This window comes from Thalassophryne amazonica, chromosome 1 (assembly GCF_902500255.1).
Source record: "Thalassophryne amazonica chromosome 1, fThaAma1.1, whole genome shotgun sequence".
NCBI lineage: Eukaryota > Metazoa > Chordata > Actinopteri > Batrachoidiformes > Batrachoididae > Thalassophryne > Thalassophryne amazonica.
In genome coordinates, this window is record NC_047103.1 from 124,642,615 (window position 1) to 124,656,777 (window position 14,163).

Genomic DNA, 14,163 nt, shown 5'->3' on the forward strand with positions numbered 1-14,163 from the left:
CGCCACACACGCTGTCTGCCATCTGCCCTGAACAGTGTGAACCGGGATTCATCCGTGAAGAGAACACCTCTCCAACGTGCCAAACGCCAGCAAATGTGAGCATTTGCCCACTCAAGTTGGTTACGACGACGAACTGGAGTCAGGTCAAGACCCAGATGAGGACGACAAGCATGCAGATGAGCTTCCCTGAGAAGGTTTCTGACAGTTTGTGCAGAAATTCTTTGGTTATGCAAACCAATTGTTTCAGCAGCTGTCCGAGTGGCTGGTCTCAGACGATCTTGGAAGTGAACATGCTGGATGTGGAGGTCCTGGGCTGGTGTGGTTACACGTGGTCTGCGGTTGTGAGGCTGGTTGGATGTACTGCCAAATTCTCTGAAATGTCTTTGGAGACGGCTTATGGTAGAGAAATGAACATTCAATACACGAGCAACAGCTCTGGTTGACATTCCTGCTGTCAGCATGCCAATTGCACGCTCCCTCAAATGTTGCGACATCTGTGGCATTGTGCTGTGTGATAAAACTGCACCTTTCAGAGTGGCCTTTTATTGTGGGCAGTCTAAGGCACACCTGTGCACTAATCATGGTGTCTAATCAGCATCTTGATATGGCACACACCTGTGAGGTGGGATGGATTATCTCAGCAAAGGAGAAGTGCTCACTATCACAGATTTAGACTGGTTTGTGAACAATATTTGAGGGAAATGGTGATATTGTGTATGTGGAAAAAGTTTTAGATCTTTGAGTTCATCTCATACGAAATGGGAGCAAAACCAAAAGTGTTGCGTTTATATTTTTGTTGAGTGTAACTAACATTGCAAAGAACTGTGGTTGAACTCATGCAGTTTTTCTGCATCCTGAACAGAGGAAAAAGTCATGCTCCATCAAGCTAATAATTAGGGAATAACCCTGTTTGTCTGATGATTTGCGGACGTTCATGCTGATTATACAGTCCCAAATTGAGCAAAACGGATATTTGCATGAACGTCCGCAAATCATCAGACACAACAGGGTTATTCCCATTCTAATCCAATTCCATCATTCGCATGGTTTATTTTTCTGTAGGTAATTCGGTTGGCAAGGCTTACTGTTAAGGCAGCGTCACTCCAACAGCGGTCAGGGCGCAGAGTAATCCATCAAATATAAAAATCCATCAAATGTGAAAAGGTAATTCTTTATCAGAATCCATATCAATATCACCCATTTCCGCATCGCCGTCACTTGCTCTGAGCTGACATCTACGTAGCAGCGCGCACCGTCAGGGAGCGGAATAAAACATCCAAATGTAAAACGGTTAAATATTTTGCCACCCTACACCTGATATTATACTGTCTGAAATCTGACACGACTAACCAATCAGATTTGCGGATAAAAATGTAATTGGATTAGAATTTAAGATAGCGACCATGGAGAGAAAAGTGATGCCCACAACATTCATAAATGCAGGATGGAATATAAAACAACAAAGAATGTAATCCCTTGTGTGCACCTTCCTCCACTCTTAAATGTCACCCTGTGCTGTGCTCCTTTCGTTTCCTAAAGTAGGTGTTCACCACTGCCATTTCCATAATTTTTGCAAAATCAACTACCATCTGCCCTGCCACAACCCTGTCCTTGATATCATATCTACCCATTACTTCCTCATGACCTCTCTTCCCTTCACCAACATGCCCACTGAAGTCTGCTGCTATCACCACTCTTTCAGGCTTGGGTGCACTCTCCATCACCTCTTCTAACTCACTCCAGAGTTTTCTCCTTTATCTTTCAACTTACCTGTGGGGCATATGCACTGATGATATTCATCATCACTCCTTCAATTTCCAACTTCACACTCATCACCCTGTCAGTAAACAGTTTTTTTTTAGGTCTGTTAATGCTCTGTCACCATTGATTGTATTTCCTTTTAAATAGTTTGTGTAATACAGGATTACACTCATAAGAAGCACTTAACAAAGGTGATTAGAGTGCTGAGAGCTTTGATTGTTAATAATGTTTTAATATGACGAGTTGTAAAAATGAACTTCTCTTTGTCCTGGCCTACATTTAAATAACCAAAATGAATACTGCACAGTAAGTGCAGTATGCAGTCTGCTCTCTTCCACAGCATGTTTTTTTCCTGATTCTCTCCCCTCAGCCCCAACCAGTCCCAGCAGAAGACTGCCCCTCCCTGAGCCTGGTTCTGCTGGAGGTTTCTTCCTGTTAAAAGGGAGTTTTTCCTTTCCACTGTCGCCAAATGCTTGCTCATAGGGGGTCGTTTTGACCGTTGGGGTTTTTCTGTAATTATTGTATGGCTTTTGCCTTACAATATAAAGTGCCTTGGGGCAACTGTTTGTTGTGATTTGGCGCTATATAAATAAAAATGATTTGATTTGATTTAAGTACATTGAGTTCTGCAACGGTGTATCAGGGACATTATAGGTTAATTAAAAAATGAGCCGTGTGGGGCATATTTGGAGAGGAAAAACTCTGAAGAGAATGAGGGATGAGCTCTCACTCTCTCAATATCATATTAATTATGTTTCTGAATTGAAGAGGGATTCTGTGCCTGTTAGAAAGAGAGGGATGAGCTCCTTCTTTTTCTGTTTCTCTGTGACATAAATACTCCAAACTCCTTCTTGTTGTGGTAACATGAAAGTTAATATGATAATATTAATAGTCAGCCATGATCAAGCTGTTACTGAGGGGTTTTTCTCTCACAAATGTATAACTTTATAATAATAATATGCCAGTATGTGCCTTCATAGAGCTTTCTGGTCCAGTTTTATGTCATAATATTTCTCTATCTGGCTGCGATTTGCAGACTCCCGTGTCGACTCCTCACATTGCAGATGATACCACGCTGTACTTTGCAGAACAAATGTGAAGAGGGCACAACATGCGCTTTCTTTTTCCATCTATTAGATCCGTACAGATAGAATGTTACCAGAAAATTCCATAAAACTCCTAAAAGTTTAAAAACCAATAAAACAGTCAGATTTTGTTGAAGAATGCAGTCTGTTTGTCATTATGGTGTGAGCTAAACAGGCAACAGTCAAAATATGTGAAGCATTTCAGTGCAAATCAAACCACGCTGGCTGTATAACCACACCCACTGTCTGGGGTGTGGTTGCCTGTTGCTATTGCAGATAAATGCTCTTCTCAAGTTACAGACGTTTTAAAAGGGAGCTCTGAGTACAAGCAGCCACGACTCCACTTTTAAAGCAGAAGTAGATATCTGTCAGGAGCGGCAGCCCAAGTAAGTTAAATATATATATATATATATATATATATATATATATATATATATATATATATATATATATATATATATATATATATATATATATATATAAATTTCTTTTTCTTATGAGGATTTCAAGCAAACATATAAATAGCAGGATATCTAAATTAACTGTGCTCTGCTCTCACATGTCTCACTGGGAGACAAAACTGTTTTAAGAACACTCTTTTTATTATATAATTATTTAAGGAATGAATCTTTGCTGTTTAGTAATTGTAAATTACACACACAAAACATAAATTAGATTAGAGATTATATGATAAATAAAAGAATAACAAATAACAGAATAAGAAAATAGAGTAGCCGGTAGAAACAGGTTGCATTAGAGTTATATCACCTGAGTTGACTTTATTGCACAGGATCATTACTGCAGGGAGAATTTCACATCATGAATATAGCAGTGTGATGTATCTTTCTATAAGGTTAGAGGGATTGTCTTACAAGTGGGAGGTGTTACCTCAGGTCCTCATTTTTGTCTGACTATGTGTAGTGTTGTTGTCCTGTGGCGCCTGCCTGAGGGCAGCAGTTCAGAGGGCGTGTGCAGGGTGGATGCGTCCTTCAGGTTGCTGCTGCCGTTTCATGGTGTTCAGGTCTTGGTTATTGTCACTGTACCATGAAGTTAATATGATCTCTGAAATTGCCAAAGAGCTACACGGGCTCTCAGAAACAGAAAATCAATAATAACAATAAAACAATCACTCTTTAAACAATAACAGAAATATTTTAATGTTTAATAATAAATTGTGCAGTGTATGAACTTTGCAAAATTGGGGCATCATGAACTTACAGAGCTTGGTGTTTTGATGCACAATATATACTTTTCTACATTAATGCTGTTATCACATAAGTGTAAATTACTTTTGCCAAGGTTACTGACGCAACCCCATAATATGACAGACCAGAGCACATGGAGTGTATTTCTTAAAAAAAAAAAAAAAAAAAAAAAAAAAAAAATAATAATAATAATAATAATCTGGGATACTCGTTTTTCTGACCACAATACACATTTCCACTCTATCCTGGTCCAGTCCAGATACCCCTCTAAGCCCAGAGATGTTGACGCAGCTTTTCGAGAACGTTAACACCAGGCTTCTTTTTTTGCTCAGTAAAGTTTTAAGGGACATTTGTGAATGTAACTCTGTATTGTATTACTTGTCAACAGTTTTATAAAGTAACCTTCGACCATTTGGTTGTATCGGCTATTGATGAATGGTGGTTCTTGATGCAGCACTGTCTGAGGCATCAGATATTATGTTTATTCAACTTCAATAACTTGCCATTGCCTTTACAAACAAAAATTCTTCCATATTTCTTGAATTGTTTATAGATGGAAAGATATGTTAATCCTTTCAGTCTTTCCTTGGGGATGTCATTTTTAAATAATTTTCTCACATTTGTTGACAAAGTGGAGAACCTCTGCCCATCTTTGCTCCTCAAAGAAGCAGCCTTTCATGGACACTGTTAGTACTAAATCCTGACTACAATCACATGAAGACACTGCATGTGTTGTGAAAGTGTAGGTACACGGACCCACAACAGGGGGCGCAATGAACGGACAATGGAGGAAGGTGAATAACAAGGTTTACTATTGTGAAACGAGCACAATGAATACAACAATCACAATTTGGGGTCGAATCCGCTGGTGTCGTGTGGGCAGGCTCGAAGGTAGGAGACGTCCGTCTCAGTCGAACCGAAACCACCCAGATCTCCTCTGCCACCGAACCCTGGAAATACTGGAACCGCCAAGTCCCGAAGTCCCAGGTGGCCACTGCCTCCGCTCGTCGGATCCGGTACTGCTGGCGGGAGAGAGCAACAACACAGGCGTGGATGCGACAGCACCCAGTAACGGAGAGGGGAGAAGCCGCCTCCACCTCTAGTCACAATATGGCAGGCAGGTGAGTACTTATCCAAGCAATTTAGCTTTCAGTAATCAGCAGTCCTGAAAAGGTTTAACAAGTCTTTTAATCAGAATATAAATGCAGAGCACGTTACCTCAGTCTAAAGGCGATATCTCGGCACTGAGGTGGAGACGCCGTCCTCCTGATATACCTCTGTGCTGAGTGGAACAGCTGTGTCCAGTGATGGGTGACAGCTGTCACCCAGGCTGCTCCCATAAGGCGGCAGCGCCCTCTGGTGCCTGGAGCCCGCACTCCAGGCAGGGCGCCCTCTGGTGGTGGTGGGCCAGCAGTACCTCCTCTTCAGCGGCCCACACAACAGGACCCCCCCCTCAACGGGCGCCTCCTGGCGCACGGCCGGGCTTGTCCGGATGGCGACGGTAGAAGTCGGCCAGGAGGGCCGGGTCCAGGATGAAGCCCTTCTTCACCCAGGAGCGCTCCTCGGGACCGTACCCCTCCCAGTCCACCAGATATTGAAAACCCCGGCCCATCCGACGGACATCAAGGAGCCGGCGTACAGTCCAAGCCGGTTCCCCGTCGATGATCCGGGCAGGAGGCGGCGCCGGACCCGGGGTGCAGAGGGGTGAGGTGTGAAGGGGCTTGATCCGGGAAACATGAAAAACTGGATGGATCCGCAGTGAGGCCGGAAGCTGGAGCCTCACTGCGGCGGGGTTGATGACCTTGAGGATCTTGTAAGGTCCGATGTACCGTTCTTGAAGTTTCGGTGAGTCTACCTGCAGAGGAATGTCCTTGGTGGACAACCAGACCTCCTGCCCAGGACGATACTTGGGGGCCGGGGTCCGCCGCCGGTCTGCATGTTTCTTCGCCCTCATCCGGGCCTTCAACAAGGCAGAGCGGGCGGCACGCCATACCCGACGGCACTTCCGTAGGTGGGCCTGGACCGAGGGCACACCGACCTCTCCCTCAACCACCGGAAACAAGGGGGGCTGATACCCCAAGCACACCTCAAACGGGGAGAGGCCGGTGGCTGATGACACTTGGCTGTTGTGGGCGTACTCGATCCAGGCCAGGTGGGTACTCCAGGCCGTCGGGTGCGCGGCTGTCACACAGCGAAGTGTCTGCTCCAGTTCCTGATTCGCCCGCTCTGCCTGCCCGTTGGTCTGGGGGTGGTACCCAGACGAGAGGCTGACCGTGGCCCCCAGTTCCCGGCAAAAGCTCCTCCAGACGTGCGAGGTGAACTGGGGACCGCGATCGGAGACGATGTCTGATGGTATGCCATGCAGACGGACGACGTGGTGGACCAGGAGGTCTGCTGTCTCCTGGGCCGTTGGGAGCTTCGGGAGGGCCACGAAGTGGGCCGCCTTGGAGAAACGGTCCACTATCGTGAAGACGACGGTGTGTCCCTGGGACGGCGGGAGACCCGTGACAAAGTCCAGGCCGATGTGGGACCAGGGGCGATGAGGCACGGGCAGTGGCTGTAGCTGCCCTGAGGTCTTTCTGTGGTCGGCCTTGCCCCTGGCGCAGGTGGTACAGGCCTGGACGTAGTCCCGGACGTCGGCCTCCAGGGATGCCCACCAGAAGCGTTGCCGGACGACTGTCACGGTCCTTCGCACCCCAGGGTGACAGGAGAGTTTAGAACCGTGACAGAAGTCCAGGACTGCAGCCCTAGCCTCTGGTGGGACGTATAGTCTGTCCTTTGGTCCGTTTCCGGGGTCCGGGTCACGGGTCAGGGCCTCCCGGACGGTCTTCTCCACGTCCCAGGTGAGGGCGGCCATGATAGCGGACTCCGGGATGATGGGATCCGGGGGATCCGACGGTTCTGTTTTGACTTCGTCTTCATGCACCCGGGACAATGCATCCGATCTTTGATTCTTGGTCCCGGGACGGTAGGTAATCCGGAAGTCAAAACGGCCAAAGAACAGTGACCAGCGGGCTTGCCTGGGGTTCAGCCGCTTGGCGGTCCTGATGTACTCCAGGTTCCGATGGTCAGTGAAAACCGTGAATGGCACGGCTGTTCCCTCCAACAGATGTCTCCACTCTTCGAGGGCCTCTTTCACAGCAAGGAGTTCCCGATTGCCGACGTCATAGTTCCGTTCAGCGGGGGTCAACCTGCGGGAAAAATAGGCACACGGGTGAAGGACCTTATCGGTCTTCCCGCTCTGGGAGAGCACCGCTCCTATCCCTGAGTCCGAGGCATCCACTTCAACCACTAACTGGCGGCTAGGATCGGGCTGCACCAGAACTGGTGCAGACGAAAAGCGCCGTTTCAACTCCTTGAACGCGGCTTCGCACCGATCCGACCAGGTGAAGGGGACTTTTGGTGAGGTCAGGGCTGTCAGGGGGCTAACTACCTGACTGTAGCCCTTAATGAACCTCCTGTAGAAATTAGCAAAGCCGAGGAACTGTTGCAGCTTCCTACGGCTTGTGGGTTGGGGCCAATCTCTCACCGCCGCAACCTTGGCCGGATCAGGGGCGACGGAGTTAGAGGAGATGATAAACCCCAGGAAGGACAAAGAAGTGCGGTGGAATTCACACTTCTCGCCCTTCACAAACAGGCGGTTCTCCAACAACCGCTGCAGGACCTGACGGACATGCCGGACATGAGTCTCAGGATCCGGGGAAAAGATGAGTATATCGTCTAGATACACGAAGACGAACCGGTGCAGGAAGTCCCGCAAGACATCGTTTACCAACGCTTGGAAAGTCGCGGGAGCATTAGTGAGACCGAACGGCATGACCAGGTACTCAAAATGACCTAAGGGGGTGTTAAATGCCGTCTTCCATTCGTCTCCCTTCCGGATCCGAACCAAATGATACGCATTCCTAAGATCCAGCTTGGTGAAGATTTTGGCTCCATGCAAGGGGGTGAACACTGAATCCAACAAGGGCAACGGGTATCGGTTGCGAACCGTGATTTCGTTCAACCCCCTGTAATCAATGCATGGACGAAGCCCGCCATCTTTTTTACCCACAAAAAAGAAACCTGCACCCATCGGAGAGGTGGAATTCCGGATCAACCCGGCAGCTAATGAGTCCCGGATGTAGGTCTCCATTGATTCACGCTCCGGCCGTGAGAGGTTGTACAGCCTACTGGACGGGAACTCACTGCCTGGAACCAAATCAATGGCACAATCATACGGGCGGTGGGGAGGAAGCGTGAGAGCCAGATCCTTGCTGAACACGTCAGCGAGGTCATGGTACTCCGCCGGCACCGCCTTCAGATTGGGCGGGACTCGGACCTCCTCCTTAGCTTGGGAGCCGGGAGGAACCGAGGAACCTAGACACTCCCGATGGCAGGTTTCGCTCCACTGAACCACTACCCCGGACGGCCAATCGATCCGGGGATTGTGCTTTAGCATCCAGGGAAAACCCAAAACCACACGGGAGGTGGCCTGAGTCACAAAGAACTCGATCACCTCCCGGTGGTTACCTGACACCACCAGAGTTACTGGAGGTGTCTTATGCGTGATTGGTGGGAGTAGGGAGCCATCTAGCGCCCGAACCTGCACAGGCGAGGTAAGAGCCACCAGAGGGAGCCCTATCTCCCTGGCCCATCTACTGTCAAGCAGATTCCCCTCAGAGCCCGTGTCCACCAGTGCTGGGGCCTTCAGGGTTGAATCCTCAAACAGGATCGTGACTGGGAGTCGTGTAGCAATGTGGGTGTGTCCCACGTGAATGTTTTGGCCCACCCCTGGCCCAGTCTCTAGGGGCGGGCGTTTGGCGTTTGACCGCTTGGGGCAGTCTCTCACATGGTGCTCTATTGAACCACAAACAAGACACGCTCCGTGGGTCCATCTCCTCTGTGCATCTGGTGCCCTAAATGTTGCCCTACTCGTGTCCCTAGCTTCGTCAGTAGGGGGAGCTGTGACCCCACGGAGCGCAGGGGCTGTGGAGCGTGGGGAAGGCGGAGCTCGATCGGAACCGGAAGGGAGAGGGACGACGCGTGCCTGGCCACGCCCTTCGCCTCGTTCCCGACGGCGTTCTTCTAACCGGTTGTCAAGTCGTATGACCAGATCGATGAGCCCGTCTAAGTCCCGCGGTTCGTCCTTCGCCACCAGGTGCTCTTTTAGGACCAATGACAGTCCGTTTACAAAGGCGGCGCGGAGGGCAGTGCTATTCCAGCCGGATCTCGCCGCCGCGATGCGGAAGGCGACTGCATAGGCAGCTGCGCTCCGACGCCCCTGTCTCATTGACAGTAGCGCGGTTGAAGCGGACTCTCCTCTGTTGGGATGGTCGAACACCGTTCTGAGCTCCCGTACAAACCCAACGTATGTATGAAGGAGCCGTGAGTTCTGCTCCCAGAGCGCTGTAGCCCAAGCGCGTGCCTCCCCGCGAAGCAGATTTATTACATAAGCTACTTTGCTAGCATCAGTCGCGTACATCACGGGACGCTGTGCGAAGACGAGCGAACACTGCATCAGAAAATCCGCGCACGTCTCCACACAGCCTCCGTACGGTTCTGGAGGGCTTATGTATGCTTCTGGGGACGGAGGAAGGGACCGTTGAACGACCAGTGGAACGTCACTTTCACGCGCAGGGTCCTCGGGAGGGAGAGCCGCAGCGGCGCCCGAAGGGCGCGCCTCCACTTGTGCGGCGAGAGCCTCCACCCTGCGGTTTAGGAGAACGTGCTGCTCGGTCATTAAATCGATCCGAGAGGTGAAAGCGGTGAGGATCCGCTGCAACTCACCGATTACCCCTCCCGAAGCCGCCGACGCGCCTTGGTCTTCCATTGGCCGTTCAACAGCCGGTTGATGCCCCTCGGGGTCCATGACGCTGGCCGAGATATCCTGTTGTGAAAGTGTAGGTACACGGACCCGCAACAGGGGGCGCAATGAACGGACAATGGAGGAAGGTGAATAACAAGGTTTACTATTGTGAAACGAGCACAATGAATACAACAATCACAATTTGTGGTCGAATCCGCTGGTGTCGTGTGGGCAGGCTCGAAGGTAGGAGACGTCCGTCTCAGTCGAACCGAAACCACCCAGATCTCCTCTGCCACCGAACCCTGGAAATACTGGAACCGCCAAGTCCCGAAGTCCCAGGTGGCCACTGCCTCCGCTCGTCGGATCCGGTACTGCTGGCGGGAGAGAGCAACAACACAGGCGTGGATGCGACAGCACCCAGTAACGGAGAGGGGAGAAGCCGCCTCCACCTCTAGTCACAATATGGCAGGCAGGTGAGTACTTATCCAAGCAATTTAGCTTTCAGTAATCAGCAGTCCTGAAAAGGTTTAACAAGTCTTTTAATCAGAATATAAATGCAGAGTACGTTACCTCAGTCTAAAGGCGATATCTCGGCACTGAGGTGGAGACGCCGTCCTCCTGATATACCTCTGTGCTGAGTGGAACAGCTGTGTCCAGTGATGGGTGACAGCTGTCACCCAGGCTGCTCCCATAAGGCGGCAGCGCCCTCTGGTGCCTGGAGCCCGCACTCCAGGCAGGGCGCCCTCTGGTGGTGGTGGGCCAGCAGTACCTCCTCTTCAGCGGCCCACACAACAGCATGTTTTAAATAAAAGTTAATTTTGTTTTTTTGCTTTTACCTAATTACTAGCCCTCAGTTGCCCGAGTCCCAACTTTTTTTGGATTGTGATGTAGGTGTGAAATGCAGATATGGATTCATAATAACAAATGAAGTTGACCACACCCACACACACACACACACACACACACACACACACACACACACACACACACACACACACACACACACACACACACACACACACACACACAATGAAATATCTGGGGTTCAAACTGTCTACAGTGAAATAGAAGTTGAGGTAAATGTAAGGATCATTGCAGGGGTGTTTTTTTTTTAAATTTGCATTTAAAGTTTACTTTTCTGATTTGGAGTTGTATAGTGTGTGGCATCTTCTACTTATATACAAGGATCACAGTGGAAAGTTTTCAACTTTGTTGTGCAATTCTCAGTATATGCATATGTTCAACTTTATAAATTTTGCAAACTGTACTTTATGTGTTTGCTAAATGAATCACGTCAAACCTTCAAAATGTAAGTCTTTCGCCTTCTGCAAATGTGACTGGGAATAATAATAAAATGCTTTAATCTTTAGTTCTATTTAAATTGTGTGAAAGCTTATGGGCAGCACGGTGGATTAGTGGTTCGCACTGTTGCCTCACAGCAAGAAGGTCATGGGGTCACTTCCTACCTGTGGCCTTTCTGTGTGGAGTTTGCATGTTCTCCCCATGTTTGCATGGGTTCCGTCTGGGTGCTCCAGCTTCCTCTCACATCCCAAAACTTCCAAGTTAGGCAAAAACTTTAAATTGATTTTAGGTGTGAATGTGTTTGTCTATACCTCACGTCCGATGACTGTTGGGACAGGCTTCAGGACCCCCGTGACCCTTAATGAATGAAAACTTCAACACTGCCACAGCATTGGTGCAAGTTCTTAATAATAAAAAATGCAATTTATTCCGCACTCACTGCAGTGAAATGTGCACAAATTAATTTCAACTTCTATTAGAATAACAGTATAGGTTATGCTGTTGTTTTCCCTTCAGCTGCTGGATTCAGTACAGATTCACACCGAGATTTGGCACAAGTTTTACACTGGATGCCTTTCTTGGTGCAACTCCAATTTCATCTGGAGCAACACAACCACAGCCCCTGGTCTTCCTAACAGGCCTCCCATCGAAGTACTAATCCGTTTAGTTTCTGAGATCTGATGGGATCAAGTATACACAGAACAGACTGATTGCACTAATGACATAACTTATAGTAATTATAATGGTTTCCGGCAATGAGTAAAAGCACAACAGTAAATAGACCACAAGGGTTTAAGATTTTTCCATCTGATGCAGATGAGCAAAGTATTTCATAAGATGCCTTACATTCACCCACACACACACATCATTCTGTGCACACCGTTAGCAACATGAGGATTAAGGACCATGGCCCATCCTATATTCTGAAAACACAATGTGTATATATATATATATTCAGTACGTCCAAAAAATACTCACAGCGCTTCACTTTTTCCACCTTTTGTTATGTTACAGCCTTATTCCAAAATGGAGGAAATTAATTTTTTCCCCTCAAAATTCTAGGCACAACACCCCATAATGACAACACGAAAAACATTTTTTGAAATTTTTGCAAATTTATTCAAACATACTGAGAAATCACATGTACATAAGTACTCACACCCTTTGTTCAGTGCTTTGTTGATGCACCTTTGGCAGCAATTACAGCCTCAAGTCTTCTTGAATATGATGCCACAAGCTTGGTGCACCTATCTTTGGGCAGTTTTGTCCATTCCTTTTTGAAGCACCTCTCAAGCTCCATCAGGTTGGATGGGGATAGTTGGTGCACAGCTGTTTTCAGATCTCTCCACAGTTGCTCAATCTGATTCAGGTCTGGGCCACTCAAGGACATTCACAGAGTTGTTCTGAATCCACTCCTTTGATATCTTGGCTCTGTGCTTGGGGTCATTGTCCTACTGAAAGATGACAGGATGTCTCTATACATTGCTGCATTCGTCGTTCCCTCAGTCCTGACTAGGCCTGCAGGTGAGGACCACTGAACCTCCTAATTTGGTCCATGTTGGCATTTTTTACAAAATAAAATTAAATAAAGGCAGGCAGGCCTTTAATGTTGCTTGTAAAGGCTTGTTTCTAATCACAGTGTCTTGGCCACTGTTGCTTGTTTAAATTTTCATTGTTTCACAGCTTTTCCTTAAGTAAAAAAAAAAAAGAAGATTTAAACATGCGCTGTGTCACAACATTTGGCTTGATGTGTAGGATGAAGAAGAAGCTGCTGCTTGATGTGGACACAGGTGTAGATGATGCCCAGGCCATCATGGTGGCGCTTGCTGCCCCTGATGTGAAGATTCTGGGTATCACATGTACCCATGGAAACACGCCACTGGAGAATGTCCTCAAAAACACACTCCGTGTCCTCGACAAGTGCGGCCAACTCAAAGTAAGTTTCTGTTTAGTAACTTACTTTTATTATTTTTCAGTTTATTACACAATAACAAAATCAACAGAGGAGATGCATATGTCAAAAATAAATAAACCAAATACATACCTTCATAGAGTAACAGACACCAGTACAAATACAAGCTGAAGTAACCCTTAAAATGAAATAAAAGAGGTGATTAGAGATCTGGTATTGCCTGCATCATCAGTGCTCATATATCAGCAAACCTGTCTGTTTTCAGTTGTAATCTTGCAGTGAGTCTGTCCATAACAAAGACCTTCTTTATCCTGTCTCTCCAGGTCATTAGACTGGCAGCTTCCGCTTTCATACAGGAAGCAGTTATTGTTTTCTTTACAATTAAAAGCAAAATTCTCAACAAATAAATCAATTTTCCATCATTCATGCAATCTGGAAGTATACCTAATATACAAAGTGCTGGGTCCAAAGTAAAACTGATACCCAAAATCTGTTTAATGTTATGATCTGGACTCAGAATGGAAAAAAATTAGAACTTCAAATGCAAAAGCAGACTCAGATCAGCTTGAGTGCTCTGATATGCTCGGAAGGATGTCAGGAGCGCTCCGATGGCAAATCGGGGATATTCAACATGTTGGATTGTCTTTGCTCGATATCGCAGTGTGTGTTGTGTCCTCCTACAACAAACAAGCATGCAGCCTGCTGAATGTGAGGTGTAGCCAATCAGAAAGCGAGGTGACAGATGCATGGAGCGGAAAATAAAATCAAAACAGCTGTTCTGACTTACCAGAACGTCCGGTGGTCGCGCTGTCTTCACTCCTTTAAAGAACACCTTTTCTTTTTCTTTTTGTATCATTTTTTCCCTCTGTTTTAAATAGACCACAAAACTATCTCCATCTGTTTATTCTGAAGTCACGTTTAATCTCAAGAGATTTTGCGAGATTTCTTGTCTGACCTGGGAATGTTCGTGTGTGAAATCTGTTTGTGTGTGGTGTGTTGTTTTTACCATGTGGCTGCACACCAAACACTGGACAACCAAACCTGTCAGATCTATGATTTTTTTTTTTTTATCTCCACGTGTGTGGTCTCTCAGGTTTTTGAAACCTACAG

At 47.3% G+C, this 14,163-nt stretch overlaps 1 protein-coding gene across 1 annotated transcript in view; it reads left to right on the plus strand.

The window, feature by feature from the left end:
* Nucleotides 1-3,122: 3,122 nt before the first annotated feature.
* Nucleotides 3,123-14,163, plus strand: part of LOC117513902 (inosine-uridine preferring nucleoside hydrolase-like) — a 64,921-nt gene continuing 53,880 nt past the window's right edge. Inside the window, exons 1-2 of the mRNA XM_034174144.1 lie at nucleotides 3,123-3,232; nucleotides 12,897-13,077. Coding sequence (XP_034030035.1) covers nucleotides 12,898-13,077 — 180 coding nt within the window. The 5' untranslated portion in view covers nucleotides 3,123-3,232; nucleotide 12,897. The remainder of the gene's footprint in view (nucleotides 3,233-12,896; nucleotides 13,078-14,163) is intronic.